At 49.5% G+C, this 27,827-nt stretch overlaps 10 protein-coding genes across 10 annotated transcripts; 6 read left to right on the top strand and 4 right to left on the bottom strand.

The window, feature by feature from the left end:
- Positions 1-787: 787 nt before the first annotated feature.
- On the top strand, positions 788-1,940 carry MRS44_017698 (uncharacterized protein; the record flags this gene model as incomplete). Its single annotated transcript, XM_065615603.1, has 4 exons — positions 788-852; positions 905-947; positions 1,082-1,182; positions 1,244-1,940. 4 exons carry the CDS (start codon positions 788-790, stop codon positions 1,938-1,940), a joined length of 906 nt encoding a protein of 301 aa, XP_065471675.1.
- Positions 1,941-2,889: 949 nt separating this feature from the next.
- On the top strand, positions 2,890-3,636 carry MRS44_017697 (uncharacterized protein; the record flags this gene model as incomplete). The annotated part of the gene is made up of 1 exon (XM_065615602.1): positions 2,890-3,636. The coding sequence occupies one exon, from the start codon at positions 2,890-2,892 to the stop codon at positions 3,634-3,636; it is 747 nt and encodes a 248-aa protein (XP_065471674.1).
- Positions 3,637-5,004: 1,368 nt separating this feature from the next.
- MRS44_017696 (uncharacterized protein) lies at positions 5,005-5,547 on the top strand (the record flags this gene model as incomplete). Its single annotated transcript, XM_046274329.2, has 1 exon — positions 5,005-5,547. One exon carries the CDS (start codon positions 5,005-5,007, stop codon positions 5,545-5,547), a length of 543 nt encoding a protein of 180 aa, XP_046124512.2.
- A 1,528-nt stretch (positions 5,548-7,075) lies between these two features.
- MRS44_017695 (uncharacterized protein) lies at positions 7,076-8,927 on the top strand (the record flags this gene model as incomplete). The annotated part of the gene is made up of 4 exons (XM_046271788.2): positions 7,076-7,202; positions 7,257-7,316; positions 7,372-8,352; positions 8,407-8,927. 4 exons carry the CDS (start codon positions 7,076-7,078, stop codon positions 8,925-8,927), a joined length of 1,689 nt encoding a protein of 562 aa, XP_046124511.2.
- Positions 8,928-10,024: 1,097 nt separating this feature from the next.
- MRS44_017694 (uncharacterized protein) lies at positions 10,025-13,256 on the top strand (the record flags this gene model as incomplete). Its single annotated transcript, XM_065615601.1, has 4 exons — positions 10,025-10,162; positions 10,264-10,780; positions 11,893-12,166; positions 12,896-13,256. 4 exons carry the CDS (start codon positions 10,025-10,027, stop codon positions 13,254-13,256), a joined length of 1,290 nt encoding a protein of 429 aa, XP_065471673.1.
- Positions 13,257-14,475: 1,219 nt separating this feature from the next.
- On the top strand, positions 14,476-15,066 carry MRS44_017693 (uncharacterized protein; the record flags this gene model as incomplete). The annotated part of the gene is made up of 1 exon (XM_065615600.1): positions 14,476-15,066. One exon carries the CDS (start codon positions 14,476-14,478, stop codon positions 15,064-15,066), a length of 591 nt encoding a protein of 196 aa, XP_065471672.1.
- Positions 15,067-16,236: 1,170 nt separating this feature from the next.
- MRS44_017692 (uncharacterized protein) lies at positions 16,237-17,709 on the bottom strand (the record flags this gene model as incomplete). The annotated part of the gene is made up of 1 exon (XM_065615599.1): positions 16,237-17,709. The coding sequence occupies one exon, from the start codon at positions 17,707-17,709 to the stop codon at positions 16,237-16,239; it is 1,473 nt and encodes a 490-aa protein (XP_065471671.1).
- A 1,868-nt stretch (positions 17,710-19,577) lies between these two features.
- MRS44_017691 (uncharacterized protein) lies at positions 19,578-20,561 on the bottom strand (the record flags this gene model as incomplete). Its single annotated transcript, XM_065615598.1, has 1 exon — positions 19,578-20,561. The coding sequence occupies one exon, from the start codon at positions 20,559-20,561 to the stop codon at positions 19,578-19,580; it is 984 nt and encodes a 327-aa protein (XP_065471670.1).
- A 2,683-nt stretch (positions 20,562-23,244) lies between these two features.
- MRS44_017690 (uncharacterized protein) lies at positions 23,245-25,404 on the bottom strand (the record flags this gene model as incomplete). The annotated part of the gene is made up of 1 exon (XM_065615597.1): positions 23,245-25,404. The coding sequence occupies one exon, from the start codon at positions 25,402-25,404 to the stop codon at positions 23,245-23,247; it is 2,160 nt and encodes a 719-aa protein (XP_065471669.1).
- A 953-nt stretch (positions 25,405-26,357) lies between these two features.
- On the bottom strand, positions 26,358-27,464 carry MRS44_017689 (uncharacterized protein; the record flags this gene model as incomplete). The annotated part of the gene is made up of 3 exons (XM_065615596.1): positions 26,358-26,822; positions 26,882-27,311; positions 27,397-27,464. 3 exons carry the CDS (start codon positions 27,462-27,464, stop codon positions 26,358-26,360), a joined length of 963 nt encoding a protein of 320 aa, XP_065471668.1.
- Positions 27,465-27,827: the final 363 nt, after the last annotated feature.

Below are 27,827 nucleotides of genomic sequence, written 5' to 3'. Positions count from 1 at the left end.
TTTCTGTGCTTGTGTCAGACAGTACGTGTATTCGGTCCATTGGTTGAATCAGTGTATTCGTGTTGTGTTCGTGTTCTCGTTCAGTATCTGCCCCTGAAGGACCTGCTTTTAATCTTAAGATCCTTGACCCACACGTGACACCCCACATATTCAACAGCTTGCATCATGTCGGTCGGGCCGTCGCTCGAATCCCCCAGTCTCAATCTAGGTAGGCACCAAAGCCATTAACGGCTTTACTGTGCTCAACGCACTAAACGCCATCGAACCAAACGTCGTATGTAACATAGAGGCCACAATCCAATTGCGTCTGACTGAGACGAATGATAGACGCACACCATGTTACGGCTCAGATTCACCATCGACCTTTCTCTGTCTCTGCCCTTAGCCAAATAGCCTATTTCCGACCGATCATAACGCGGGTGGACCGGTGACATCAGCGGCTTGAATTATTCGCTGCTGCTTGCCCAAACAATCTCTTCACAACTCAAAAAGTTCTACCAAAGATCGTCTTTCATGGAGGTGCAACGGCATGTATCATAGGGTTCACCGTCAAAGTCGGACATGCGCGGCCGACGTCATCACCACATGCGACCAAACCCTTTTACTCCCTCCGTAATCCTGCCTCTCAGCTCACTACGTAGGTTTAACATGGGTCTAAACCTCGGAGCTTCCCCACTTTCCCCTTTGTTGGCCGCACGACTAGGACGGACTATAGCTAGGCCAACTTGACCTAGTAGGCGACGATATCTGAGTGGACGGAGCAAAGGTTGCGGTTTGCAAAACACCAATGGTCACTGACGGCATGGCCAAACAACGCAGAGAAAAACGAAAACTCAAGTCCGAGAGTGACATGTAAGCTCTGATGCAACAAGACTGGTGCGTAGTGGATAATAACGACGTTTAGATTCATAGTGGACTCAATCCAGGAGCATGTTATGGACGAAAATGTAATAACGCCCCCCCGCCCCCGGCAAGTCCCCTTCCATTGCAATGTTGGCGTCTTCCAGTTCTCTCCCGCCACCGAGAGAGCCTGAAGCGTAATGGGTATCATGTCAGAAAGAACCAAGCCGCTTATCTCTAGTTTAACATCGTCCTTTCGCAGGGAAACACAAAGTTCCGAGTCAAGTGGCAAGGTTATGAAGCCGAGAAAGACTGGACATGGGAGCCTTTAGAGAACCTCAGGTTAGTGATACAATCCCTCAAGTCTCATGGCATTTTCCTAAGATTCTCTGGGTTGTGGCAGAATCTCAGGCGAAGAAATGATTCGAGATTACTTTGATCGGCTCGCTGGAAAGCCCAGTGGTATGAAGGAGTCGAGAACGGCGGTCCGCACCAAACGCCACGAGAGTGCTGGTGGTCATGTTCCCAGAGCATCCTCTCGAAGACTCGGTCTTTCTCTTCCTGTTTCTAAAAAGCTAAAGTGGAGGCCCCCTGTCGGCTCTTGGGAAGATCACATCCAGACCATTGATGGCTGCGAGGATGCAGGCAACGGGGACTTGGTCGTTTACGCTACGTGGAAGGGAGGCGAGAAGACAAGGCATAAAGCTCAGATGTTGCATACAAAATGCCCTCAAAAGGTTCATTTCCTCGCCACCTGCCAAATGCCCTCTTTCGCTAATAGATCCAGCTGCTTCGTTTCTACGAGCGTTTTGTGGTGTTTTCATGATCACGAAACGCAAAGACGGCATGCAGGTTTCTTTCAATCAGCCTCGCCATCTCTGTGTCTGCACACAGAGAAGGCAATCCTGCCCTTGAGGCTACCTCGATTACTTTCGCATTCCAGGATTGGTATTATTTGGGATGGTTTACCAGCTCTTGCCGCTCAAGCCAGCCGTGTTCGCACTTCACCTCTCCGCGGCGGAAGGGAATTCGGAATATTACGAGATAGCTATAATACTACTACACCTGCCTTTCACGTGTCTGATCATCTTTCGACGTGAATCCACCAGTCCGGCTTTCAGGTGAACAATGATTGAACACCAGCCCGTGGCCAATTTGGGCCTCGGCTTGAATAGCGCTGCAGCAACACTGATGTTCGCAAGGCTAGGCATATAACCACACTTATAAATCGGCATGCCCAGTTAGCCAATCCACCACCTCTGTACTTCATTCATCTCCGAACTAAGGGGGCACCGTTGGCTCCAGAATCACCAGCCATGTGTTATTCTCATTCTCCGCACCACAAACAACGTCAGACACTAAGGACGAACGTCACACGCGAGGATTTCACCGGAAACGATTCAGGTGAATCAGCCGATGTTGCAAGCCAGTCAAAGACGTGCGTCCATGACAGCCTCGATGATAAAAGATTGACAAAAAGTCACATAGAGACTGCGCATAAGAGCCTTTTGGATACAATGGCCAAGGTGAGCCAGGAATTAGGCGAGCTGAAGGAGACAATCCACTACATGCGGGGCGTGCAAGACGTGCAAAATCAAACTATCGAAAGATTACTCTCGCTGCATAGACCAGGCACAGGAGTTGAGGACTTAGAGGAAGAGTCCGAGGATCCCATATTGCTTCCAGGAGACGAATCCTGTACCTAGGATACGCGTACTGCATTCTCGTTTGGATGGCTAGGCTTGATTACTCAAATGGGAAAAGAAGGGAAAAAAATTAAAACTTATTAGGCCTTGCCGAAAGAAACATGCTTGAAGTAGTATTTGGCCTTCTGATCAACAGTCGCAAAGCCAATATTCGCCTACCATTCGGAGTCAAATATGTGGACCACACGACGCATGTCAGCATATTTATGGCTGTGCAATATGAAACAGCACAGGCACGAAGACCTACCGGTTCAGCCGTGTCTCCATTCAATTACCCAGCAATACCCGGCATCGGTGGGCTAAAAACAAAGCCAATCCATCAAAGGGACTCAAGCTTGCGAGAATGGACAACTTCGTTGTAACACTCCATGAGCGAGAAACGAGTTCTCTAGGCCAAAACCAGGCCATTGAAGAACGGCGGTGTCTCGTAAAAAAGTGTAGGGAGGAACTTGCCGCCCATATAAGTAAGACGGATTCGATTGGAACAAGTGTGCTAAATGCTGACTCTAGTAAAGAAAAGAGAACTGGCATCACGATCGAGCCCTCGAAAGTTCGGCTTGTAACCAAACAGAGCGATGTTTACACCTGGGTTTTTACGGCCGAGGTCGCTCATCTCTTTTCGAAAAACTTGAGCGACCACGGCTTGACGGCGCACAAAGAACTTTGCCGGGAGGTCGGGCAGAGCTTCCATGCAGTCACCTTTGCGAAGGCCGCTATTGGCGCCGACCATTCGAGCCTCGGCATATATCGCCCATCGACCTATCCGCCAGCCTCTAGTGTCCTCTCCGCGGAATCCGAGGCAATGGCGCGTGAGGAGCTGTGCGTGCATACTACATGCCAGCTGTACATGATCCAAGAAAGTCTGAAGGCGGAGACAGCCAGAAGAGAATGCTTGCAGAAGGAACTAGAGTCTTTGAGTGCAGAGCACGAATATCTCGCTCAGCGATTCAGGCAAGAGGCTGAAAAAGCTAGCCAGGGCGAGTCAACGCTGTACAAATGTCTCCAAGTCATCAACCAGATAGCATCACTAGCGGAGGAAGTGCAACAGGATTGTAGAAGCACGGAGGACCTCAGTGTATTTCCAAGATAGCAGCGCAAGTGAGGCCTTGTGTTTCCTGTGAACAACATGTGGACATCTCTGCATTGGGAGGGTGAATTTGATAAAGGGTTACGACGGTCTTAATGGGTGTGAATGGTTTGAGGGCTAGCCAGTCTAATAAATACAGACCGTGTATCACAAGCTATTAATGCGATTATGCAACATCTGGGCTTTGGGGCGTTACCGATGATCAAGTCATCAAAGATGCCGTACGAAAACCTCACAGCCCCCACCCTTGCTGTGACTGCCGCTGCCATTGTGCCTCGATGCCCAGTAGTTGGGTCGATCTCAGAAGGTATGATGGCGAGCAGTCCGCTCAATCAAAGCTTTGCTTCTGCCGATGTGCACACGAGACCCGTCGCTCAGTCGTTGGAGCTAGGACCGTGTTGAGCTTCGGCACAAACCCTACACCTTTTGAGTGCACAATAGTGGCACTCGAAAAAGAGAGCAGGTTCTACGTTTTTGCAGGAAGGACAAATCCATTCGATTAGATAGCCGACCCTGATTAGCCAGGAATGTGTGCAAGCCTCTGGCGTGGGGCGTGTGGTAGTGGCCCGTACAACTGACGTATACAGACCTGGGCTATAAGGATAACTGTCCGATGTATCATGTTCTTCACTCTCTTGATCGTTGCCACGCAGGGTATACGAGGGAGCATTCATAGTTCACAAGACACAGAAACACATTAGTGTCAGCGGAGCAGAAAGGCCTCGGACTCGAGTAGCAAGAGAACTAAGCAAGCTCGCGGCAGAGAGACATTATTATACTTTTTCGTCTTGGAGCGCCATAGTGCGGAACCTACGTTGTCCGACTGCTGCGTATCGGCATGCCTAATATTACATTAAGATGCTTTCCATCCTATTTTTACCTTCCTCCAGCTTAGAATCCCACACTACATGTGCGCAAAAACATCCAGTTCTTGGCCGGGGGAATTTGACTGTTGAGGGCAGCCAAATTGAACCACTCAACATAAACACAATCCGACCCGACGATTTTGCTGAAGTAGATGTCAACGCTATCAATCCGACTCAGGAGTTACAAGGTGTAGACCTAACATGCAGTGATAATCGACCACTCACGCCAGAAGTTACAGTTGGGGCGGAACGGCAAGAAACGGAAGCAACTTCTGAGATCAAAGGAATCATTGAAACGCCCGCGCGCTCAGTTATAACTTGTACATGTTCCGACCTACCCACCGACCGCGCCTCAATAATCTAACACCACGACTGTCTTCAGCATCACGTACTTCTCTGGTCAATACCTTGCCTTACAATCCAACCGGTGGCCGTCGACTTGCCTCAAAACCAAACATGACTCAGCGTAGGTTAAAAGTCACACCTTCTACACCTAGAACTAACCATGTTCTCCTCGCTAGCCGATACATCATCGACCATTGTCTTCCGTAGGCTGCTGCAATATTACGACGACTTCAATACGTTTGCCGCTACGTTGGGAGTCATGTCCCTGACAGCCATGGTCTTTGGCGTGCTCCAGGCTGAAGACATGGGGGTGCGCTCGCAGATAGCGTGTAGGTTGCTTATCAGCGCCACGATAACCTCTGTCACAGCTGTTGCCTCTGCTACGATGCTCCAATTTACATTCGAAGGCTGCAAACAACCAAGCCGTATGGGGAAAATCCTCGCCTGGACTCCATTGGCTATGCTCGATCTCGTCATTATCGAATTCTCGGCCGGCGTCATCTTGTGGTACACAGACAAGTATCCCACCTGGATTGCCACATCGGTTGGAGTGGAGCTCTCCGTCCTGCTGGGGGGACTCATCACCATGGCCATCTGGGCATGGATAACGATGAGTGAGCCTGGTGGTCTCGTTGAACCAGGTGCTAATGGTGATGGCAACACCGTTCGCCCTAGGCGAACACGAGCCAAACGATCTGCGTAGCTCCAGGCCCAGGACCTGAACGGCTTTGAAGCTACAACAAGGCGTCATTTGTTATATCCCCCTAACGGCCAAGTTGGATATATTTCACTTTGGTTACGTCTACCTAGAACTACCGTAGAAGATTGATGGCGGAACTGTCTGCTGGCCGTATAAGGGGCGGGTGAGCATTGGCAGACTTGGTTAGTTAACGGCAACGATGATAGACGCGAGGAATTTTTGTTTTTGATTCAGAGAAGTGGTGACTGGCCTTGACACTGCCGCCTCTCTACGCGATGTGTACCGACTTGAATATAACATACATTGGAAGAATTGAGAGTTCCCCCTTTACTATGGTGAGATGATTAAAGCTTGAAAGTCCTGCATTGACAGCCCAAGGCCGTGGACAGAGATCAGTCAGTGGTAGAATGCTTTGAGGGATCTCTTATTGGTGACAACATAATCAAGGACAATAATTAATTCAATAAGAACATTTCTCCACTAACTACACCAAACTATATTGTCCAATTCAGTGCCAGCATACGAGCCAGCATACGACTGTGCCCCTCTATGCTTGTAAAATTCGTTTCACCTGGTCAAATTCATACCGGTTGCAAGTCCCCTCCAGTCACGTCTTGGTTGTTGAAAGTCGCCGCATGTCAGACTGAGCAATCATCACAGGTTCGGTGGATAGTTTTTAGGGGGAGTTTTGTTGTGGTACACCTCCGATAGAGACCCCAGCCGCGACGTCCAGAGTGCCTATTTCTAAGAGTTTTCTTGCACCATGTTTTGCGAGACTCTCTCTCCATTATTTCATTGCAAGTGCTGCAGGATGTTTTGATGACCTGAATTTGACACATGATAGGACTTCTGGTGCCGAAAGAAGTGGATAGCGCATAGTTGGAACGAGAGTACTCCTGATTTATAATTTTCTGCTCTGGGTCCTAAAAGGAATCAAATCCTGTTGTGGATCTCTAAATATACGACGGATAGCCCAAAGAGCTAAATCAGTCTGCTTTCTCTTTCGTTCCGTAGTTTGCTACCATACCAAGCACTCGTCTCATGGGGTCTCAATGGCAGTTTTTGGATCTATCTCCACAGGATCTTGGATGACTTTGCAGATTATCAAGCTCCTCGGGTTCTCAAACCAATTTGCGTAAATAGAAAAAAAAAGGAGACAGAATGCTTTAGTTTTGCCTTTCTATGCAGAGTTCAAAAACGACCCTTCAGCGTAAGCCATGTCGTAGCACGAAACGAGACGCTGGATCTAATTTGGAAGTGTCCAAGAAAGTGCATTAGGGCTAACTCTGGCTTCACATGCGAACAGACGTGGTAGTCTCAGTGAACGTCTACTTCCAGAACTCCTCACCAGAGACAGGAGCTAAGGGTTGATAAGTCGCGATAACCTCGTTAGCCTGGAAAACGGAAAATCTCTTGAGCATTTCTTCATAGTCTTTGACTCTTCTAGCATTCATTCAACTCACACTCGCGTTCCGGCCGTGTCTTATCCACAGGGATCCTTCGACGCCACGCGGTTATACGTCGCCTTGTCATGTCTCATTCCCGAGCGATACTCGAGCAAGGTATCTGGCACATCGACAAAGATGTCCAAGAGCCAGCATCGCAGAAAGCCATCGCCCTGCATTATGAAAGAGCACAATCAATGTGCCGCCATGCCGGTGAGCAGCGAAACTATGAAAATGGATCATGTTGACTGATGAAACCATCCAAAGCCTTATCACTTGGCGATATCCAACACCTGAGCCAAAAGTTTTGGAACTTTCATTTTGATCGTGAGCTTGAAATTGTCTGTCTGAAAATACCAAACAGCGTGCTAACGTTATCAAGTCATTGCCGCCCGAGACATGACGGCATTCATCATCGCCACCATCCACGTCAACCTCTGCATCGGGACACTTAGTCCCTTCATCAGAGACCGTCCCGACCTTGCTGACCTTCTTGAGAAGCTATTGAATTTCGACCTCTGTGGCCAGTTCATGCTCACAGAAGTTGGCCACGGCTTGGACGCACGCAACCTGGAGACTAGGGCGACGCTGCAAACCGATGGCTCCTTCGACCTCCACACGCCCAACGCCGGAGCGGCAAAGGCGATGCCTCCGACTACTCCCTATTGTGGAATGCCAAGAGTCGCAATCGTGTTTGCTCGCCTGATGGTGAGTGGGAATTGCCACGGGGTGAAACCTTTCCTCGTCCCTTTGAGCGACTCCGAGACCATGAGACCGGGGATCACTGCACGGATCTTGCCTACGAGGCCCGGAACCAAACCCCTGGATCATTCAATTACAACTTTCGAGCATGTTCGCCTACCCCCAAACGCTCTCCTCGGCTCCATTTCCAAGCCGAAAGATGAACGTGCCGATTTTCTCCGCCAGATCTGGCGGGTTTCTATAGGGACATTGTCACTCTCCATCATGGGTGTTTCTGCCATCAAGGTTGGCACGCATATTGCTGGTACTTACAGCCAACGACGAACGATTACCGCTCCTGGCGGGCATACATGCCTACCGGTCATGAGCTTCAGCACCCAGCAGCGCCCAATCATCGAGGGATGGGTGCAGGGTAAGATCCTGGAGTTGTATGCCCGTTGGACCATAAAGGCATTCATGAATGCTACCCATAGCCCGCCCGTGCGTCATGCCCTTGCGACCATTTTCAAATCAACCGTTGTCCGAGGCTCCCGTATTTTGAACGAACTTACGGAGCGATGTGGCTGGCAGGGCCTTTTCGCGTACAACCAGATAAGCGAGTTAGCATTGACGTTTCAGGGCAACGCCATTGCTGAAGGGGACACTTTGGTCCTGTGTATACGTGTGTCGCTTTGAATTCACCCGCCTCAGTGACTGAAACTAACTGCTTTGCTAGGGTTGGTCTCAGAACTTCTTGGAGGGAAATACAGCCTCCCGGCGCCGCGGGATCCGACGGCAGTTTTAGCTCGCCGTGAACAGCGAATGATGGAAGCCGCCATGTCTAAGCTCAAGGATATTGGTGGATATGGCGGACACAGAGGCCAGGCATTCAACCAGCATATCCTTCCTTGCTGTCGCCCTATAGCTGAGGCAATCGGCCACCGCATGGCTTACGAGGCAGCGACGGAATTGGGGGCCTGTCCAAAAGTTCTCCGTCTATACGAACACATGTGTGTCGGTACGGACTTCAGGCAATTTTCGTGCGACGGCCATACGCTCCAAGCGTTCGAGGACGCCGCAGTCGAGGCATACGATGATGTGTTCGCCGACATGTTGCAGTCACTGCAAAATTCTGAAGCGGATGCCTACACTACTGCACCTATCATGTCCAACAAATCATGGGCCGTTTTTGTCGACAAGATGCAGGCATTCAAGGGCCCGAGTGGTCATGCTCGAGGTGCCCAACCGAAGCTCTAAATTGACCTACAAGCTTCCGGCGAATCAAGCATTCCAGACGGGTACACTTCTTACGCGGGCTACCGATGGCACTTCACCTTAGCCTTATAGTTGCTGAACTTCGGCGCGGGATGGCATAGAAGTGGGAACTTGTACTTGGTGATCGCCTCAGACATCGCGGTTGACAAAGAGGCCACGTCGATGGTTGGAAGACCACCTGCAAATGCGGCCGGTCGTTCCGCCTTTTTGTTTAGTACCGTATTTTATGGTTTATTTGTGGTTTGCTCGGGTCCAACAAGGAGAATGACTGGAGGCGCGGTAGCTCCTTTCGTGGATAGGCGGACAAGCCTAAGAGGCAAGAAAGAATGATGTAGGCCGCATATGTGTGTCGCTCTAGCGGGCACGGAATGGAGATGGGGGCAGAAATGCTAAACTCAGACCACAAAGAATGCAATATCTTAGACTTTATCTACATCTTCATGAGATATTTCAATTATTCTATCCCAGCGGTTATCATTGGAAGGCGGTAGTGTCAGCTATTGATGAATGACGCGTCTGAAAACCATCGTTTGTTTCTGCTCATATCTAAGCAAGCACCATCAAGGACAAATTGTTAGTGAATTTTATCTTTCAATACATTGGTTAACATCCGTAGATACACTGTTTCAAATGCGAGATTCAACATCGTCTCCCATGCCTTAGGGGGCTATATACAGCGTCGATATCGTAGCTACCTTTGCTTGTATTCCTTGCTAGTGTTATGAAACCAAGAGCCAAGGGTTGTCGACCAGCCGAGATGGGACCATTTCCCGACCGGGTCTTCCGCAATGAATCTCGGTCGTGCCGGTAGGTATAAAACAGATCAACAAGATAGAGGAGCAACCTCCCGTTTCGGCCCCTTCCCCCCTTTGTATTGTACTTTTGGCCTAAACCTGGACCAAAAAAGAAAGATCACACGAACCATGGTGGACGCCCTGGAACACAAGCTTTTGCAAGTCTCGCTTCGATATATAAGTAGTGAAGAAGCTGAATGAAAACTAGCCTTTCCTAATATCTAGACCACATTTATACGTAGCTCTGCCATGAACCTGATACATTTTGTTCCGATTAGAAAAGGCATGCTGCTTCAACGACCCGGGTCATCGTTGACCGCCAACGCCATCACTATTTTGGCTTTCGCAGGCTGTGTGGTCGCTGGCCACCCTCGCAGCATCGCCAATATCACACCTCACGAACAGTACTCCAGCTCCATTGGTGTCCTTGGTTGCAAAATAGACAACAACTTACTGGAATCTTGCAGCCCAGGGCACCGATATTTAGGCGATCTCACTGGGATTCCTACTGAATTTCATTGTAGCTCTGTCCTGCCTGCTATCAAGAACCAAGAGAACGTGTCGCGTATTGGCCGGGCTCTGTTGGCTGTGATGAAATTTGTGTCAGGGTCTACAACGAGGACCGCTCAGTTCATCTTCTCCGCATCGACACTTCCGGGGGGGCCTATGACATATCCTACGATGCCTGGAACTACCTTGCCTTCGGTAAATCTGCCGTTGAGGAGCCCCATGCTGGTGGAGGCATTGACATGAACTACGATGTTGTGCACGCCTCGGAATGCCGGCATCTGCTTCACGATGGCAAGCTTCCCCTTTCTGCTTCCAATAGCATGAACTATGTCGCGTCTTGCATTAGCCAGCCCGCCAGCTGGGTCGCCCAGAACTACGCACTGTATAATATCAATGACCAGTTGTGCAAATTTGGCTTAGATGAGGAATGCCGCCTAGATCTAGCCATCAGCAACCAGCCATCCTGCCCTAGTCCTCTTGGCATCGTGACACCTCTTGACTATAAAGTTGAGAATATTCAATATGGCACAGGTAAAAGGATACCTGCATAAGATGTTGTGCTTATAACATGCAAGGTCTTGGACTTCTTCCGAGTTTGCTCCCTTTGGTATGGTATGGAAAAGGAGAAGCGGGCGTTTCACATATGTAAATAGAATTAAGTGAAATCAGTTAGGGCGGAATCCAGTCATGCGTTTATAGTCTTCCCTTTTCAAGACACTATGCCACCTCGTTCTCTGCACAGAAGCCTAAGCTTTCTAGGTTCTAGACCTCCTTGACGCTGAAAATGGCCGTTTGATCATAAGCTAGGCGATATGAGGGCGGACGGATAGCTCGGTGGCTTCTGTTTGTTTTGGAAGAGTGTCCCGACCTTTGCTCACAACGGTGCGGCAAAAAGAGAGGTTCAAACTAGGTACAATGATATATTGAATTGCAGTATAGCAGGAGAAATATAGTTACCATCAAAGAGCTCATTGGCCATGTACCCGAGACTTCGTTAACTCCAACTGCAGCCGCTAGGCACGTCGCTTTACGACTCCCCTGAGCGATAACATGTTCTCTTCGCTATGCAATTGGACGTGGGGTGCTTGACAAGGGATTGTTGGCACCAATGGCGCCTCCAAACATCACGGTCGATCCATACCTTGAGGTGGAAACACGCTCAATTAATGGCGATGCATGGCCTCTGAGGCTCAGGGTGCCTCCAATGATGGCTCGGAGTAACACCATCTACATTGCGATGTGAAGCAGTATTAAAGGATATTCGGCCCTTGAAACCAAACGCTAACCCGGACATGGTCATGCTCAACTATAGCGGTCGACCGACTAAGGAACTCGAGCAGGGCATAAAGCCAAGAGGTTGAAATCCAGTGACTAGTCTAATCAATTGAGGATGATCCCATACCCTATATCACGAGACAGTGTAGCAATTCTCCAGATGTTACTGCCGACGCCCCCGTTTAGATTTCCCCCTGGCTTGTATTTCTTGTCTCCTCCATACCCTTGGAGTTTCCCTACTCCACCTCGAAATTTGTAAAGTAAGCAGCCAACCTGCGTCACGCCACCAACTCCTCCATTACCGGTGCCTGTGAATATATTAGCGTTGAGGAAAAGTTGTATAACTCCCAGACCTACACAAACTCCAGTTTTTAACCATGATATCCTTGCACGATGGACCATCCTTTCCAAGTGGACTTTCTCGATACTGTACCTCACCTACACATCCCTCTGCCCAACAGATAGAATACTCGTGGCCTACTTCACCGAGCCATTCTACGCCAAGGGAGCACTTATCTTTCGGACCAATCAATGTTTGATACCGCCCGTCAGTGCACCATTTGCCTGCGGTTGTCTCAACCCTCGATTTCTTGATATCCCCATGCCCTGGAAGTTCTGCCTCATCTCCACACACTGGTGGAGGTAAGCTCGTCTGACTCAGATCTGCTGTTGTCGCCGTCGCCTTCTTAGGCGGAGCCGATTTCGTTCTATGCAGCGTAGTTTTCTGACCCTTTGAATGGGGGAAGATGATACCGTAGTGGATGAGGTGGTTTTGGCAATTGGTGATTTATCAGAGCTGGTTGTTGTAGCAGTCTCATCATTGTGCTCACTTTGGTGTATCGTCACCGACGATCTTTTTGTCTCCATCGCAGATGATACAGTAATCGTGGCCGTTTCGGAACTCCTTCTGCCGGTTGAGACTGTAGTGAACTGTGCATCCGAGGTCTTCCTATTCTTCCAGGATGATCGTGTGGCCGGCGGCTTGCTTGAATTCTCGGTCAGCAGAGTCTTCATTAACTCTATCAACGATTGCCAGTCATTATCATTTACTGGCGCTGTGCTCAATTCAGTGACCGACGAGGTGACTTGACTTGCTGAAGCCTCGAATGCCTGGGTTGGCTCTGTCTTGGTGGCCGCGCTTGTTCTCCCGCTTGAGTGCGTATCTGGGGGCAAGGTTGCTGGTTCCTCAGATGGCGTCCTAGTTCTTGTAGCCGGAGTGTCCTTGGATAATGGGGCAGTTTCTTGTGTCGTACCCAATCTTGAAGAAGGCGAGTTACGTGAGTGATCCTTTGCCGGTTGTGTGACTGACGATGTGGTAGTTCGCGTGGAGGCCAGTGTAGCGCAAGGTTCACTGCTGCCCATACTCGAAAGGTCTATTGACGCTGCTGCGGTTCCTACTGCCGGCATTGGTCTCAAGGTACTGCTCATCTCTTCGCTGGAGGACGTTATAGATGGTCGAATAGTATTTCCTAAAGGAACGCCTAGAGACGTGCTTGCTTCTCTGACTGAAGGCGTAGTGGATGACGTGGGTACTTCTCGGCTCGACGGTGTGTCTGATGCGAGGTCCTTATTCCCCTTATGTCGAGACTTTGCAGCGCTTAGGGACGATGGCAACATTGCGGGCCTCCTAGACACTAAAATGCTCGTAGCATCAGTTGTAGTCGACCCGCCGTCGGTCGAAAAGCTGGACGAAGGTGTCGCCTTTGTTTTTGTGGCGGACGAGGGAGGTTGACTTGTCATGCTCTGTCTATGACCACACACGAGGCCGTCAGGGTAGCCGGCGCCGCCCGAAAGCTGCAGCATCGGCGGGCAACCACTAATCCACACGCCCGAGTACCTAGGCACCTTGTAAGGCACATTATAGGGTATTGAAGGAAAGATATCGTCAAGGTCTACAGATGGATTGAGGTCCTCAATTTGTTGTCGATTGATATCCAGCTCCCTCATTACCAACGCAAAGCATTGGCCTGGCTCAGGTACCCACTGCCCATATGTAAAAGCGCACGCCTCATTGAACGCATGCACGTAAGAAGATAAAAGGGGTAGAAGAAGAGCCTTCATCTTACCCAAGCCTAGGCCTGTGAGCAGGTGTTCTTTTCAATCGTCGCCCTGTGACTTCACGTCCAGCTACCTAGAGAGCATTGATATAGGCTCCGAAGGTCCACAAATGAATATATTCCAGTCAAACTTGCAGTCCAATTGCGGCCTTTGTCCCAATAAAGAATCATTTTCTACGACGGATAAGATGCTTTGGCGCCGTTAGCAGACGCCGAAGGAGGTGAAGACGAGAAAGTTTATTCCGCGCCCAGTCGTATCACGAGATGGGGTTTACAGCATCTTTGAAGAAGATTTACTGTGGGCGAAAACTGTGCAGCTCATCCAACTCTCGCAGGTTATCGTCTAATCGTTCCTATCTATGTCTAAGAAATTTGATAAATGGCGATGGACAAATTAATGATTTAGTCTGGGACAATAATAGTGGACAAAATCACACCATGGCCTGCGTGGTTGCTTCGCCACTTAGAGGAATTTGCCGGACCTGGCGGGGTAAGAGGCGATCATCATGAAATCAACGTTCTCTGGGCAAGATGCGATTGGGATTCAAAATTGCTTAGCCCTACATGTTTGGGTGGAGAATAGATGGATGTAATTGGAGCGTGATTAGCCATTCTCGGGCATCCATTCTGACCTAGCACACAGTCGATCTCAAACCCGCCGCTGCGCTCGAAGGCTTGGGGGAGTATAACTCGCCTCGGCGCGGCTCCAAATGGATTTTTTTTGCTTTTCATTCTACACCTGTCCATAAATGGCCTCTTAGAGAAGAAGCACAATCTTTACAGGGACAAACTAGTCTCTGGGCCTACATCTTCTGCTGATATAAAGGTCTGACCTCACCTACAATATCTCCGGGTATCAGCCAACCATATTCACTTCCTCCACCACCTCTCAAAATGTCAAAATCTACCATTAAACCGTCGGCTTCTGGTGAAAGCGCCGCCTGGGCAATGATTCTCAAAGACAACTCGACATGGCTCGAGGAAATGACAAAGCTGGGTTATCGGCTCCATCTCCTAAGCTCCGACTTTGATAAGCTTCACGACCAAAGCCCGATCCCAAACGCAGGCAAAGCCTATCTGGTCCTAGTCATCGAATCAACTCAGCTAGAAGACGACGATACAGGCTACATTGACCAGCCTCCACTCAGAGAAAGGTTCCTTGATGAATTGAAGACTCATGAGTGGCTGAATGAAATCGGGCGGGATGTTATACTGAAACAGTCGGGCATCGTCCTGAACATCAGCATGTACTATGTCGATGGATACGCACAGTCTCCCTTTGCCGACTTTACTAGACTATGTCACCAGAAGGACACCCGCTTATGTGCAGTTACGTACGGAAATGACAGTGCAAAGGTCATTAAGTGGTTTTGCAAAAAAGGCTATCTCTTTATTATCTACGAAATCGACGGTGACAAAAATATTTGGCAATTCAGGCCGGAAGATGGCTACAACTTTATTACCCAGGTGAAGTCTGACAAGTAGTGAGCGGGCTTCGAAGGAGGTGATGGTTACATCCCTAGTTAGTCAATACCCAGTCGACATGACTCAGTAGTGCCTATTTCTTAGCTTTAGTTTGTATTGATGAATTAATTTGCTCAGTTCTATAGTTCTGTTCAAGAATATACAATGACGCACCGAGTCCTCATAATTTCATATTCACGAGCATGTTCAGTGTTCCATCTTCTAAAACTCGCAAAATCTCCGTATATATAAATCTTCTGTGCTTCCCATAGATTTTGTTATGATTCTTATCAAGCTATGTAAATATCTTTATCTATTCGAATACATGATTTATTGACTAGTGGCAGCAATATATTAGAATTATCAGTGGAAGAGTATATTCTCGACGCAGGCCTTGGGTAACCAACCAACGTCCACTGGCGTACCATATTACGCATCAATGATAAAAAGAGATAGGACTCTGATTTTGCTGAACTGGGTCTCATCGATGATAATCACACCGTCTGGCAATAGCGCCTGTATTCATATGCGTACTCCAAACTATCGTTGGAGGGGCAAGGGAATGATAACAAAGATGGAAAAAGACTATATCACGCTATTATTGGTATCAATGACGTCTTTAAGAGGAGGAGGCATCAGGCACAACATCAAGGAACACACCAGGCAATACATGACAACATTAGTAGAACTTAACTCTATAGAACACCGTATGAGACGTCATGATCAGATCAAGATATTAATCAAAAGTGCGGCGCATCCATGACGCACAGTGCTTCTTATTGCCATTAATAGCTCTTGGAGAAGCTAGATTTTGGACAACTCGTCTGCAAATTTTGAGCTGGCTCGTTGCGTGCTAGGATGGCGATTTGGATCTTAGCAATACAGCCGCACCAGAGACTGGTGTAAGCAATGAAAGCAACCCGGATATAAATTTCCTATCCTAATTTTATGACCTAACAAATAGAAAAGAAAAAAAGAGAAAAGAAACACCCCAAAACCATGACTCATCTAGGTAACAATAGCCCTTAGCTTGATTTCCAGGACAAAAAAAGAGAAATCATCAAATGGCGGTCCTTGATCATCAGTCCCCTCGCTTGAAAGCCTACACCTCCCGAAGCAACATCAAAGACGAAAACCAAGACAATGCAGGCTTCAGAAGCTGCGCTATCACGCCTCCTGTTTCCTATTCTCTTATGTCAAAGCCTTCGACTTATGAATCCTCCAGGCCTCTACGCATTGTTGCTGGTCGGTCGCGCTTAGTTTTGAAAAGTCTTCGGCGTCTCGCAGTTCAAGCCAGTCTTCGATAAATGCCGCTTTGGCCTCCCTGAGATTAACTATGCCCTTCGTCCGCCGCTGGGGGGACACGGTGGACCTGGGGGACGGCAAGAATTGAGCTGGCGAAGATCCTCTATCGCTTTGCGACAGCCCTCCCCTGCTCCGTGATGATTTGCCCATGCGCCTTGACGGCCGGGTCCCGCCCCTCGCCATGTTGAGGTCCCCGACCAGAAGGGGAACGGATGGCGACCTGCTGATCGCCCTCCGCCGGCCCTCCATGGCCGCGATGTACCTATGTTGAGACTCGACCGCAGCCTTGTAAATGTGGATATCGGCCAAAGACTTACTTCCGATTATGTTTCGATAAGCGGTTCGCGTTTCCCACCTCTTCTCCTCCTTTCCATCCATTGTCCATCCCACGAGAACGTAAGTGACAGTATGGGTGAAAGACTCGTTACATCCGGGATCGATGAGCTCCAAGTCATGCTCCAAGTCACCCGAATTCAAGCCCCGCCAGGCAACTCCCCAGATCCTAGGTGCTTCCGCATTGGGATAGTGGAGTCTGCCGATACCTGGCAGTGTGTCTCCAAATCTGTTCTTCGCACTTCCCACGTTCTCATCTTCTGGTGGATTTTCCGCATAGCTACGGGGGAATGCACGGTTCTCTAGGCGATAGGTTGCTGAATTCTTTTTCCCATACATGTTGATGTACTTGCGAAGGTGCTTACCAAACCATCCGACTGTCCTCACACCTTCTTCGCTCACGCCACTTGTTGTCGGGATAGTCAATAGCGGCTTGCCATACTCCGGATCTTCAAACTCTGTCGTTTCATCATCATCTTGGAGGAACAAAGATCCATTCGGTTCGTCAGCCTCAATGGACTCCATAACATCAGGCCCCATCCCGCCGCGCCCTGTCTCTGGTTCTTGTAGTTGCCCTCCTTCATCTGCCGCCCCAGGCTCGTGCCCAGGCTCATTTTCGCCGTCGCCGCCGAGATTTCCGGGTGCCTTTGAGCCATCATCATTCTGGAAAGATGATGTGCCATTGCCGGACGGGGGCCCTATTGGGGAGAGGCCACCGTCATTTCCATTCGTTCCTTCCAGACCCGCATTGTCTTGGAGAGTGTCTCCTTTTTCGTTTGGTCCCTGGTCAGGCGGGTCTACAACCATCGACTCGGCAACCGCACGGAACGTAGTGACCTCATTACGCATGCCATCAATCTCGCGTTGTTTTTCCGGACTTGCCTTATCATAGGCTGCAGACGCGCGTTCCAGTGAGGCCTTTTTTTGCTCAAGCTGTTTTTGTAGATGCTTCGATCTTGTTATTCTCGCACTCTCAGCTGAGGGTACTGCCGTGGGCTTCTTTTCCTTTCCCTTGCCAGGTGCCATGGCTATTGCAAATGAAATGACGATTTAGATGTTGGTCACTGAGGGACTGCCTTGCCTTAATATACCTCTCTTGCTTCCGTCCTTGTCAGCTACCGAGGAGTGGGAGGCGTCCGTACTCGGACGATTACCAGCAGTGAACCACTGCTGATTGAAAAATAGACAATGAAGCTCAACTCTGACAGCCATTACGAACCGGCGCAGCCTTGTAATATCCAAGAATGGATTTTTGACATAGATGAGTATGAAATATGATTTTTTTTAGTCTCTTTGCCTATTAAGCTTCTAAGTTGGTACAGGGAACCTTTTTGAGCAAGATATCTAGAAGTGAGTCCTGTTGGACTGACTATGAGTCCTCTCCATCGTTGCGACTGGCCATGTGAGCCATTGCGTCGGCACACTCTGACCCTTACAACTCCAAAGCTCGCTTGAGATGCTTTCGTGGTGTGATGTTTGCGAGCGCCCTAACAAAAACTGGCCTTGGATGTCTTCGAAACAACTTTCCGGTTTTGACGCAACGCCAATCGACGCCCGATCTGGATTCACTGAGGGCTTATTTTTGGGCGCTACCGCCGTAGAGAAGCCCAAGTCGCCGTATCCTGCTCTGCAATACAGGAATATCCTTGGACATAGCATGAAGCCTGCCGAAAAGTGGACAAACTTCTTCTCATAAGGCCGAGAATGGGCTTGGCCCCTGCGGTACATCTCACATATCTGTAAGCAAGCCAGTTCCTGTCGTCTTAGGCCCCTTTACATGTTTATTGATTGTCTAAATGACTTTCTAGTTCCGGAGATGAAGCTGCTTTTACGTCGCTGCCTGGACATGCTTTTTACCACCTACCCTTCAGAGTCGATAACTGAGACGGACAGCGCAGCCTTGTGTTCAATCGAGACTGAACCTGTAGCCCGCAAAAGTCGATTTCGGTGTTGGTGGAAACCAAAACCCACTTACTTCAAGCGGTCAAGAGCACCGTCTCCAGAAGACTTGAGCTTCCAAAAGCCAGGAGAGTGCTGAACGGCCCGACTTTGAGAACCGCCTGCTTATCCTAATTTCTAATTTCTGTGCGTATGCAGGCCCTTTAGCTGCACACGGCTCACTCAATTTAGGCGGTCTTGCCATAATCCCAATATCTCCAAGGCGCAGCGACCTACCAGTCCAATTCCACTCTCGCATTAGTTCTTTTGCCGTCCAATGTTCATTATTCCGGTTGAGATCGTGTCGTATGATAATGAGGTAATACAGTAGGAAGGTAGGAAGGCGTACCATCAACTTTTCAATATATCAATTCTTAGCGAGTGCGCAATCATTGGCAACTTCATGTAACATAGGCCAGTGTTGGCCTTCTCTCGCAATTAAAGTTTCTCTTTTTTTCTGTCCATTGCATATGATTCTTTGCCGCCAAGAAGTATGAATTGTTTCCTTCGGCCTCTATTGACATGAATGAGGGTTAGGGAAGAAGATTCAGTCAAAACCCTGCACGCTCTCCTCGAAGTGTTGAGTCTGCAAATATTTGAGAGGACTACTGTCCTTGATATGATGGCCGAGCCCAAGTCAAATGAATCCAATTCCGGCGAGATCATGGAAAATTCTTGCGACCAGAATGTGAACAAAAGGGTCTGCTCACTACAAAGGTGTTGCACCAATTCGGTGGGCTCCGTTGAGCAAATCTATTACCTCAGAGGCGACTTGGCGTTGTCGTATGGAGCGTGCGATTCAGTGTATAGCTATATAGGATTAACAGTTCTAACAGTTCTAACCTAGCTTCCAAGCATTCTTCTTCTATTCAAAGTTTCTATACCGCCGGTATCTCTCTAGGGCCTCCTGTGATATTCACCGCAGCGATCATCCAGCCATTCCCGGCCCCAACTCGTCACTCGGAAGGCCAGGGAATTCCATGTATTTCGGAGCGGATTTGAGGACCCGAAGCGTCATCCATGCATCGGAAACGGATGATAAATGCGTACTCGTCCGACTGCAGCTCTCCATCATCGATTGCCCGAGACATGGATTGCCCTCCAGTGTTCAAGCATACGTAGGGCATAGTAGCTTGGACTTTGTCCTTCCTATAACCGAACAACTCAGGTTGTGCTCCCGGTGTAATCTTGCTACAAGTATTGTTGCCGCCGACTGAACAGTGCCGCCCTCCCATGACATCGCCTGGATGTCTAGCATCATCTTGCAGAGGGCATAAGTGGACCCAGGGGGTGACGTCGTGTTTTTCACCACAGAGTTGAGGAAAGTGCGCCCAGACAATCTCGATGTGGCTCCCATTTAGGCTGCCGCATTTCCACTGAGGTGACCAGAGTCCCCGCTCGTCGACTTTTGTGCCGCCCGGTGGCGGAATGACGTTGCTGTCCGTCAAAACCATGTCCGCCTTGCGGAGCCTTTTGATCCCCGCACCGTAGGTCGCGGTTCCGTCCCTCAACACCGAGTACGTGGCGTATCCGGAGCTCTCGAGCCGTTGTTGTCTCTCTCGATGGATTTCACGGGAAACCCTAACGGCCAGCCAAATGCGCAAAGGTTTCTCGTCTTCAAAGCTCTCGCCCCCGAAGCTCTTCCAGTAGCGTAAAGGGCTCCTAAGCCTCAGCATCAGACGTGGCACATCAGAGCCAACAAGGAAAACGGCATGGCCCTTCGAGGCCACCATGTTGATCCATTTTTCATGCTCCGGGATGTCTCTGATGGGCTTGATGTACTTTTTCGATGCTTTTGTGTGTTCTTTTTCGGGCAAGTTGACGAGAGCGAGAACATACGCGGCTTCGGAGGCCGACAATTGCGATAGAATTTCGTCAAGAATATGCGGGCATGTGTAACATATTTTACGGAACGAAGAAGGATTCGGTCGGAGCGTCATGTTCATATAATGTACCGATTAGGCCTGCGTCGAAAGAGAACGATAATGAAGGAGCCGGTTAAATGAGACGGGACACTCGTTCGAAACCAAGGGCCTCCATAAACTATATATGTGTTCCCATGACGACTTCCCCGTGTCATCAGTGACATCCCCTCAAGAGAACGCGCGTGATTTTTTTTTCTTTCGGGAAACCATGTGGTGAGGCACAAGGGACGGTTGGTCTCCTCGCGATCGGTTCGTGACCCAAACATCCTTCCCCACAAAACTTGAAGGCACTACTGACATGGTGAAACGAGACTAGGTAACGTATTTCGATCTATCGTAATACGGAAATAACCGCAAGAGGCTGTCAATATGCTGTATGCCACTCTGGCAGGCGAACGTCTTGATCTGTGATCAAGATGCCTTCTAATCCGGGCAAATGGAAGACCACGGGCAGGCTTCAGCGGGAACACTACGCCCCAGCAGCAGGCGCTCCACGTAGCTTCTGTCTCAACCTCTTCATCTGAGCCATTCCTACGTACCCCTAAATCCCCAGGGGAAGATCATGTCCAGCTTATGCGGAAACCTTCTCTCATTCGAAGATCGGAGAATACAGTTGCGGATCTTCAGAGACGAGGGATTTATCAATGAGCAAGTTCTGAATTGCCTCCACGGCCTCGGGGCTGTGACCGTCAGGTGTCGCCGGATCGCCGTCATTTCGGTCAGGCCTCACGTTTCCAATCTTCTAGATGGTACCGGTATATTATAAGCTAGCCTCAGGTTGTCCAACCCGAATTCTATTGGCTGGCTTCTGTATCTCCCCTGCTATAATAAGGCTTCTCAAGCTGCCTAACCCTCCCATCGTGACTTTGTCATCCTCCAATAGCTCTTTCGTAGGAGAGATACTTCTTCCCTTTTCATCCCCGATGATTGACGCGATGTAGGATACCATCGGTACCTACCAAAAGCCCGTGGCACCTCTTTCAATATTCTGGCTAAATTCTTGACATGGGCGAATTCGAGGTTAATAAGATACAATACTTATGAAGATCTCGCAGGGGCTAGACACTGTCACCTATGACACATGCAGTCCTCCCTGGCGTGCCAATAAACGGGGCGACAAGGCAGACATTGTCTTCTCCGTTTCGACGCATGTATGACGCATCAAGCGGAAGAGCTTCGCTCCGGGTCTTCTCTCCATCCCCCTGAGACCTTACGGTCTCCATTTTTAAGCATTAAAGTCCTCTACGAGCACAACCCCAGCACTTATGCTATAGGCAATACCGAAGCCTCCCAACTGCCCAAGAGCCAATTCGTTCGACTTCGAGACGAAAACGGAGGGTGTACAATCCACCAATCACGCTGCTTTTAGGCGCCTCGACTCCCGACAAGAATCAGCGCATCATTGGTTGAGCCACCACCAACAGTTTAGTTAGAGTGGGTCATATGGGACGAAAGCATCTCGAGTGTGTGGAGAGTGCGAAATGAGCTAGCTCAGTCCTACATCGTGAAGAATATTCACACAAGACAGTTAGCGATTGAAGGTCAGTTGGTCTTCTCTACGTATTTTTTGGGAATTGCAGAAAATAAGGCAAGGCAGTTTCTCAGAGGAAAAGAGCACGGCCAAATGGGACGCGGTTTCCGTGCTCTTGCGCGGGTTTCACACCGTAAATCTCAAGCACTCTTTCTCATCACAAAACAATAGAAAATATGTAACAAATGCGAAAGATCAATTAATAACCGTGAAAATCATCTGGAGAAAAGAGCTCCCAAAACCCCTCATTTTTTGTTTAATATATATCTCTTTTTTCGCCCGCGGCCCGCGGACGAAGGCGATGCTGGGAGAAGCTCGCAAGAACTTCCGGCCCCCTTGCTCTGTATCAAGAAATTACCCTGTAGCCGAAATTGGCTGAGCGCTTTCCCCCAACTCAGCAGGAGTGAGGCCTTTTCTTGTGGTCTAGGTCCAGAAATGCGGCCCTACCATGGCGCGCGGGTAGTCACGAATTCTGTTCTGACCCTCCCCCATGATCTTCTTCTTCATGTTTTTCCCTGCCGACTCAACTTCCATCTGGTGGCGTTCTTCGGTGTTGTCGAATAGAGGGCAGTTTCCAGTGATACCGAAGTGGTTGTAATCGCAGGTTGTGGACAGGGTTGAAAGCCACTCCACTCAATCCACTGGCTGCTCGAGTGGAGTGGATAGATCATAATCCACTGAATATCTCAGTATAGTGGATCCACTGGAAGCTATCGTGGATTGGGTGGATTGGGTGGATTGGCAAGTGCCTCTATTCTTGATGCCATGATGGTGAAGCTATTCCCGAAACCCTTGCCCACCTACGTCCCTTATTCCAACTTCCACGTGAGACTTATCTCCAACTGGCTTCCATCTCGCCTTGAACGCCCACCACCTGAGTGAGCCACTTTGTTGCCCATCCTTCAAGCTGTTGATCTGACATCTGAGCCAATTCGAGGTTGACTTTTTCTTCGTCTACCGAGATAAAAAGGGATCTAATTCATGAATAATACCCGCCCTCAGCCATGAACGCAAGACCTGGCACATCCCGATAATCTGGGCTTCAAGCTGGTGGCGCAGAGGGTTCACCATCCGACCTGCTGCTGAGAAAAGACGCTCACACTCAGCAGACATTGGTTGTATCGTGAGAAAATCAAGCGCCATTCGCGATAAGTTTGGATACTTGAATCACTTCTCGTGCCAGTAAGCGAGAGGATCGTCAATGGAGCCATCGCCACTTTCGCAGTGCGTAATCCAGTGGAGGTATTCGTCTTCGCCTGGCGTGAGGCCATCGTGACCTGCTTCTGGCGCTGTGTAGCGGTTTCGTTTAAGGTATTCTTGGAACGGATTGTCCGAAGTCTTCCGCTGCTTGGGAACTGGCTCAACGGCTGATGGCTCCTCTCCAGGCAATACGGCCTCCCGATACTCAAAACGCCAGACATCATGAACCATGTTTTTTGCCTCGTCAATCCACTCAGGGCGGTCAGTCCAGTTGCGTTCAAACCATTTCCATCGGTATGCCGGATGGAGCGCTAGGCCAGTGTAGTAGATGGGCGTCTCGCTCAATATCTCGTAGTACTCATTCAACTTCTGCCAGCCCAAATTGATGTTGATCCTGAAGTGTTCAGGATCAGGGAAGTCCTTCGCGATATCCTTGAAGCGTTCAAGCTGCTCGAGAAGGAATTCGAAGCCTTGAATAACGTCCCAAATATTGCCATATGACCCAGTCCACCCATGCTTCCGCTTGCGGATCTGGCCGTCGCCTTCAAGCATTTTGATCGTGGCTTCGTAGTAACCAAGGATTTGCGCAAATAATTCGACCACCTCCCAGTCCTTATCGGATAGCTGGTTCTCTGGCTGGCAAATAAAGGGCAATGTGAGTGACTTCTTAGGGCCGCCCCTCTTGGTCTTGTTCTGTTGTTCGAAGTCGATTCGATGGTGGGCAACGAGTCGCTCGATATGGTCGCGAAGCAGTAGAGCTCGTCGTATCATATATAACTGTGATAGCCATCTGGTATCGTTGTCCAAAATAACATCCAATGGCTTTCTGGCTTTGAGTTTGGGGTCAGTTGACTTGTTGAAGGCTTCTTGTTGAATATTGCGAAGCATGCCAGTCAACAAGTCAGATCTGTGGATAGCTACCACAAGATTGTGCAATTTGCCTGCTGGCCCCTTCTTGCGCCAAATCAAGTGTTCTGCTTCAGTAAGAGGCTCTGCCCCTGATATCCGCCGCTCAAAAGCGTCAGCATCGTGCCCGAATAGAACGGCTTTGGCGGAGAGGTTCAAGGTATGCCCAAAACAGCGTCCTCGCCTGCGGGCCCCTACGAAGCCGAGCTCTCCACCAATAATCTCCATGGCGGTATCATTGTTTTTCGCGTTGTCAAGCGTGAAATAGCCAATCTTGTCTTGGATCTGATACGATTCAATTACGTCGAGGATTTCGGCGGCGATATTAGGCCCAGTGTGCCTGGCGCTGACTTCGGGGAGCCCGAGCGTAATCTTGCAAGGTTTGTTGTTTTCGTCCCTAAAGAAGCAACAGATACCATATAAGGCGTGCCGGTTTCCAGACCGCCAGCCGTCAAAGGACATGTGGATAAGGCCAGGCGCCTTGCTCAAGGCCTCTATCACCTTCTGCTTGTTTTGTTCGAACGCGGCGACGATCTTTTCTCGAACTGTTGTGTGGGTAATATTGGCTTTACGTGCCGAAACTGACGGGTTCAAGTAATCGAAGATAGCATGGAGTTCTGCCTCCTCGGCAATTGAAAAGGAGTGATTCCTGGCCACGATCCAGTCGATCAGAAGCCTCCGGAAGTGTTCCTTGTCGAAGCGTTTGATGAAGTCGTTCGCAATTGCTTGTTCTCGTGGGTCGTGTAGATCGAGCTTCATGGATTCAGCGAGAGTCCGCTGCCCCGGAGGCTTTCTGCCCTTAGAATTCGCCTTCTTTTCAGCAGTTCCTTTGGTCATCCCAGGAGGAGCGCGAATCCCGTGGTCGTTGAACAGATGATTGTACGCGTTGTGAATGCCATCAGCTTCGAAATGACGCGGATGTGGATTATTCTTGCGAATGCACGCTCGACATATCCATCTGCGGTCGTCTTCCTTTTGGATGTCATATCCAAATTGCCAGGCCCAGCAACGCGTCTCTCTGGCTCGCTCAGAGAACGCCCAGCCTGGGAAATGCCTCCAGAGCGTACGTTCGTACTGTTCATCGCTTGCGGAAGAGGTCGTCAGAGTCGAGACAGGGGTCGAGGTTGAACGGGTAGGATACGGCGTCGGGCAGGGCGTTGATTCGGCAGCGGACCCGAAGCCGCTGTCGGAAATGTCGAAGCAGGAATCAGGCGAGGTCATGGTAAAATAATCTCTTTGTCATGTCGAAATCGCAAAATATGGTGCAGTGATGGGTTAACAACAGGCCGTCAAGTAAGCGCGCATGACGCGTCCAACGCGGTCAGTTGGCACAATAGGCCCTTATCCCGCAGATGTTTCAGATACTTCCTTTCAAGCTAATTTGTTGTGGACAAGCACGTAGCCAGTGTCATCTTGGGGTCGCGTAGTAGATAAGTCCCTAACAACCTTCAAATCACGAGCTTGACGCGAGTAGTGTCGCTTGCAATTTTTCGCGCAGTATTGAGAAATCGAGGGATCTGGACGCGTTTTTCGAATCAGCTTGCTGGAAGTTATTTAATAGCATAAGTGTTGCGTTATAAATCCAAAATATGGACAGTCGAACCTGATATGTGCTGGAAATGTCGTTGTGTAACAGGAAAATGTATAACTCTTGATGGCTCTCAAGACGATATGGCACTCACGGAGCAAAGCTTAAATATACCTATTGAGACTTATGTTACCCCAATGAGAAAGCCAAGGACATTCCAATGATACTTCCTGAATTTTATGCATTCTAAAATTGCGTTTGTTTAGAAGCTTCATGGTGGTTTTGACATAGGGTAGCAACATTGTAGAAACGTAGGGGCACATCAGGCTCTGTTAGAGGCATTCTGCCAAAATATATGGGCGCCCTTAACTACCCCACTTCTAATCCACCCAATCCACTCGACGATGTCGTGGGTGGATTGGGTGGATTAGCCAATCCACTGGGATTTTGCCAGTGGAGTGGACAGTGGAATCCACGAGTGGATCCACTACGTGGATTGAGTGGAGTGGCTTTCAACCCTGGTTGTGGAACATACATAGCATTGCATGTTGCCGCAATTTTTGACTGGACATTTCATCCTGTTGCACCCGTCCGACTTGACAAAGGGAGTTTGGCCTGTGCTCGTGATGTGTTAGTTACGGACACGTCAAAAGGTGGGATGGTTCGCACATTTGTTGCATTTCCGGATGAGTGCCATTGATTTTGCCTCCTCCACCCTCTGCGCATCGGTTGCGTTTTGCTGGCCTCGGACGACACTAGCACAGCCCCATGGTTCATGGCTTTTGTTATGACAGATACGACAGCTGATAATTTCGCACGCAGGATCCTGGCAATAGAAGTTCACACTCGACTCGATAGGGGGGTAGATAGCAGCGAAGCCGCAAAATGGACACTGACTTAGAGGCTCAACACCATTCCTGGCAAGGAGTTCCTGGAATTCTTTGGCCTCAATTCGGTCTAGTGCCTTCTGAAGAGTATGGTCAATGAATTTCTTCCACTCCTGTTGTGAGAATCCAGCACCACAGGGTTTTGTGGGCATGCAACGAATCTCATGCTGCGCTCTCCCGACGACAGCTTCGGCATTGCGACAAGCACACTGCACGGAAAACCACTTGGTAGAGTCAGCCAGCACGCCAAATAGAATCAAGAATAGCACTCAGCATCACTTACGTGGCTTTTCTCGGCATTGCAGCGTGTCATGCCAGATCGGGGAAAGCTCCCGAAGCAGCATTCACACTCGGCCGAGTTTTCGTCACTCTGGGGGCCGGGACTGGTGCGCTGTTTAGACCCCTTAGTTGCCAGGTCAGCAATTCTACTCCGCAACCGCTCCTTTCGCTCCTCTCTAAGAGCTTGAAGGGTAACGTTCATCTCTCTCCTGATGGCATCGTTGAGCCTTATATCCATCAGGCAGGTTTCAGTTTTCCTGCTGGTGTTCGCGGCAGTGCACTTCACAGCCCATGGCGGATCGTCGACGTCCCAATAGTCGACCATGTCGCTCAGCTCGAGGTAAGATCTCCTGAGGTCGTAGTCGTTTGTGTCTAGCGCTTTTTGGATGTCTTCGGGAGGCACGAAATTAAATTCCAAGCTGATCAAGTTCTTTCTGGCGTGAGGTTAGCGCCCGTGGCTGCGAGAACAGAAGCTCAGGGGTTTCTGAGAAGGCTTCTTCGTAAATCCAAGATGCTCACATAAACTTTTGTTCAACTCTTGTCGAGCTATGCATGTGCTGGCCCGCCTGTTTCCGTTTGGTACCCATACTCAATGGGGTTGTAAGCCGGAAAAAGTGTCGACTACTCAATTCTCCTTGCTTGAAGAACAAAAAGTGGTAGCAGAGTGATGTGCGAGGAAAGGCTTGAGGTTGCAGAGACTGCACCAAGAGGCGCTATTTATAACGCTGCCCTCATCCTGCTCGAGCTTTTGAATGAGACAGGGTGGCACCAAGACGAGGCATAATCCTGAGTACCACACCCTCCTGAGACCTGCCTCAGACTCATGTGGAAGGTATCAAATCCAAGCGCGAGGCGGACACGTTCCTGCAGGCCCACGGGGTAATTGGTCTCGAAGTACGGTCAAAAGACCCAGTCGTTCCCAGATAGAACCTGGTAGCGCGGCTCGAGCG

This window comes from Fusarium solani, assembly GCF_023522795.1.
Source record: "Fusarium solani strain SB1 chromosome Unknown bctg00000014, whole genome shotgun sequence".
Classification (NCBI taxonomy): Eukaryota; Fungi; Ascomycota; class Sordariomycetes; order Hypocreales; family Nectriaceae; genus Fusarium; species Fusarium solani.
The sequence above is the reverse complement of the archived record's forward strand: the minus strand, read 5'-3'. Positions and strand labels throughout refer to the sequence as shown.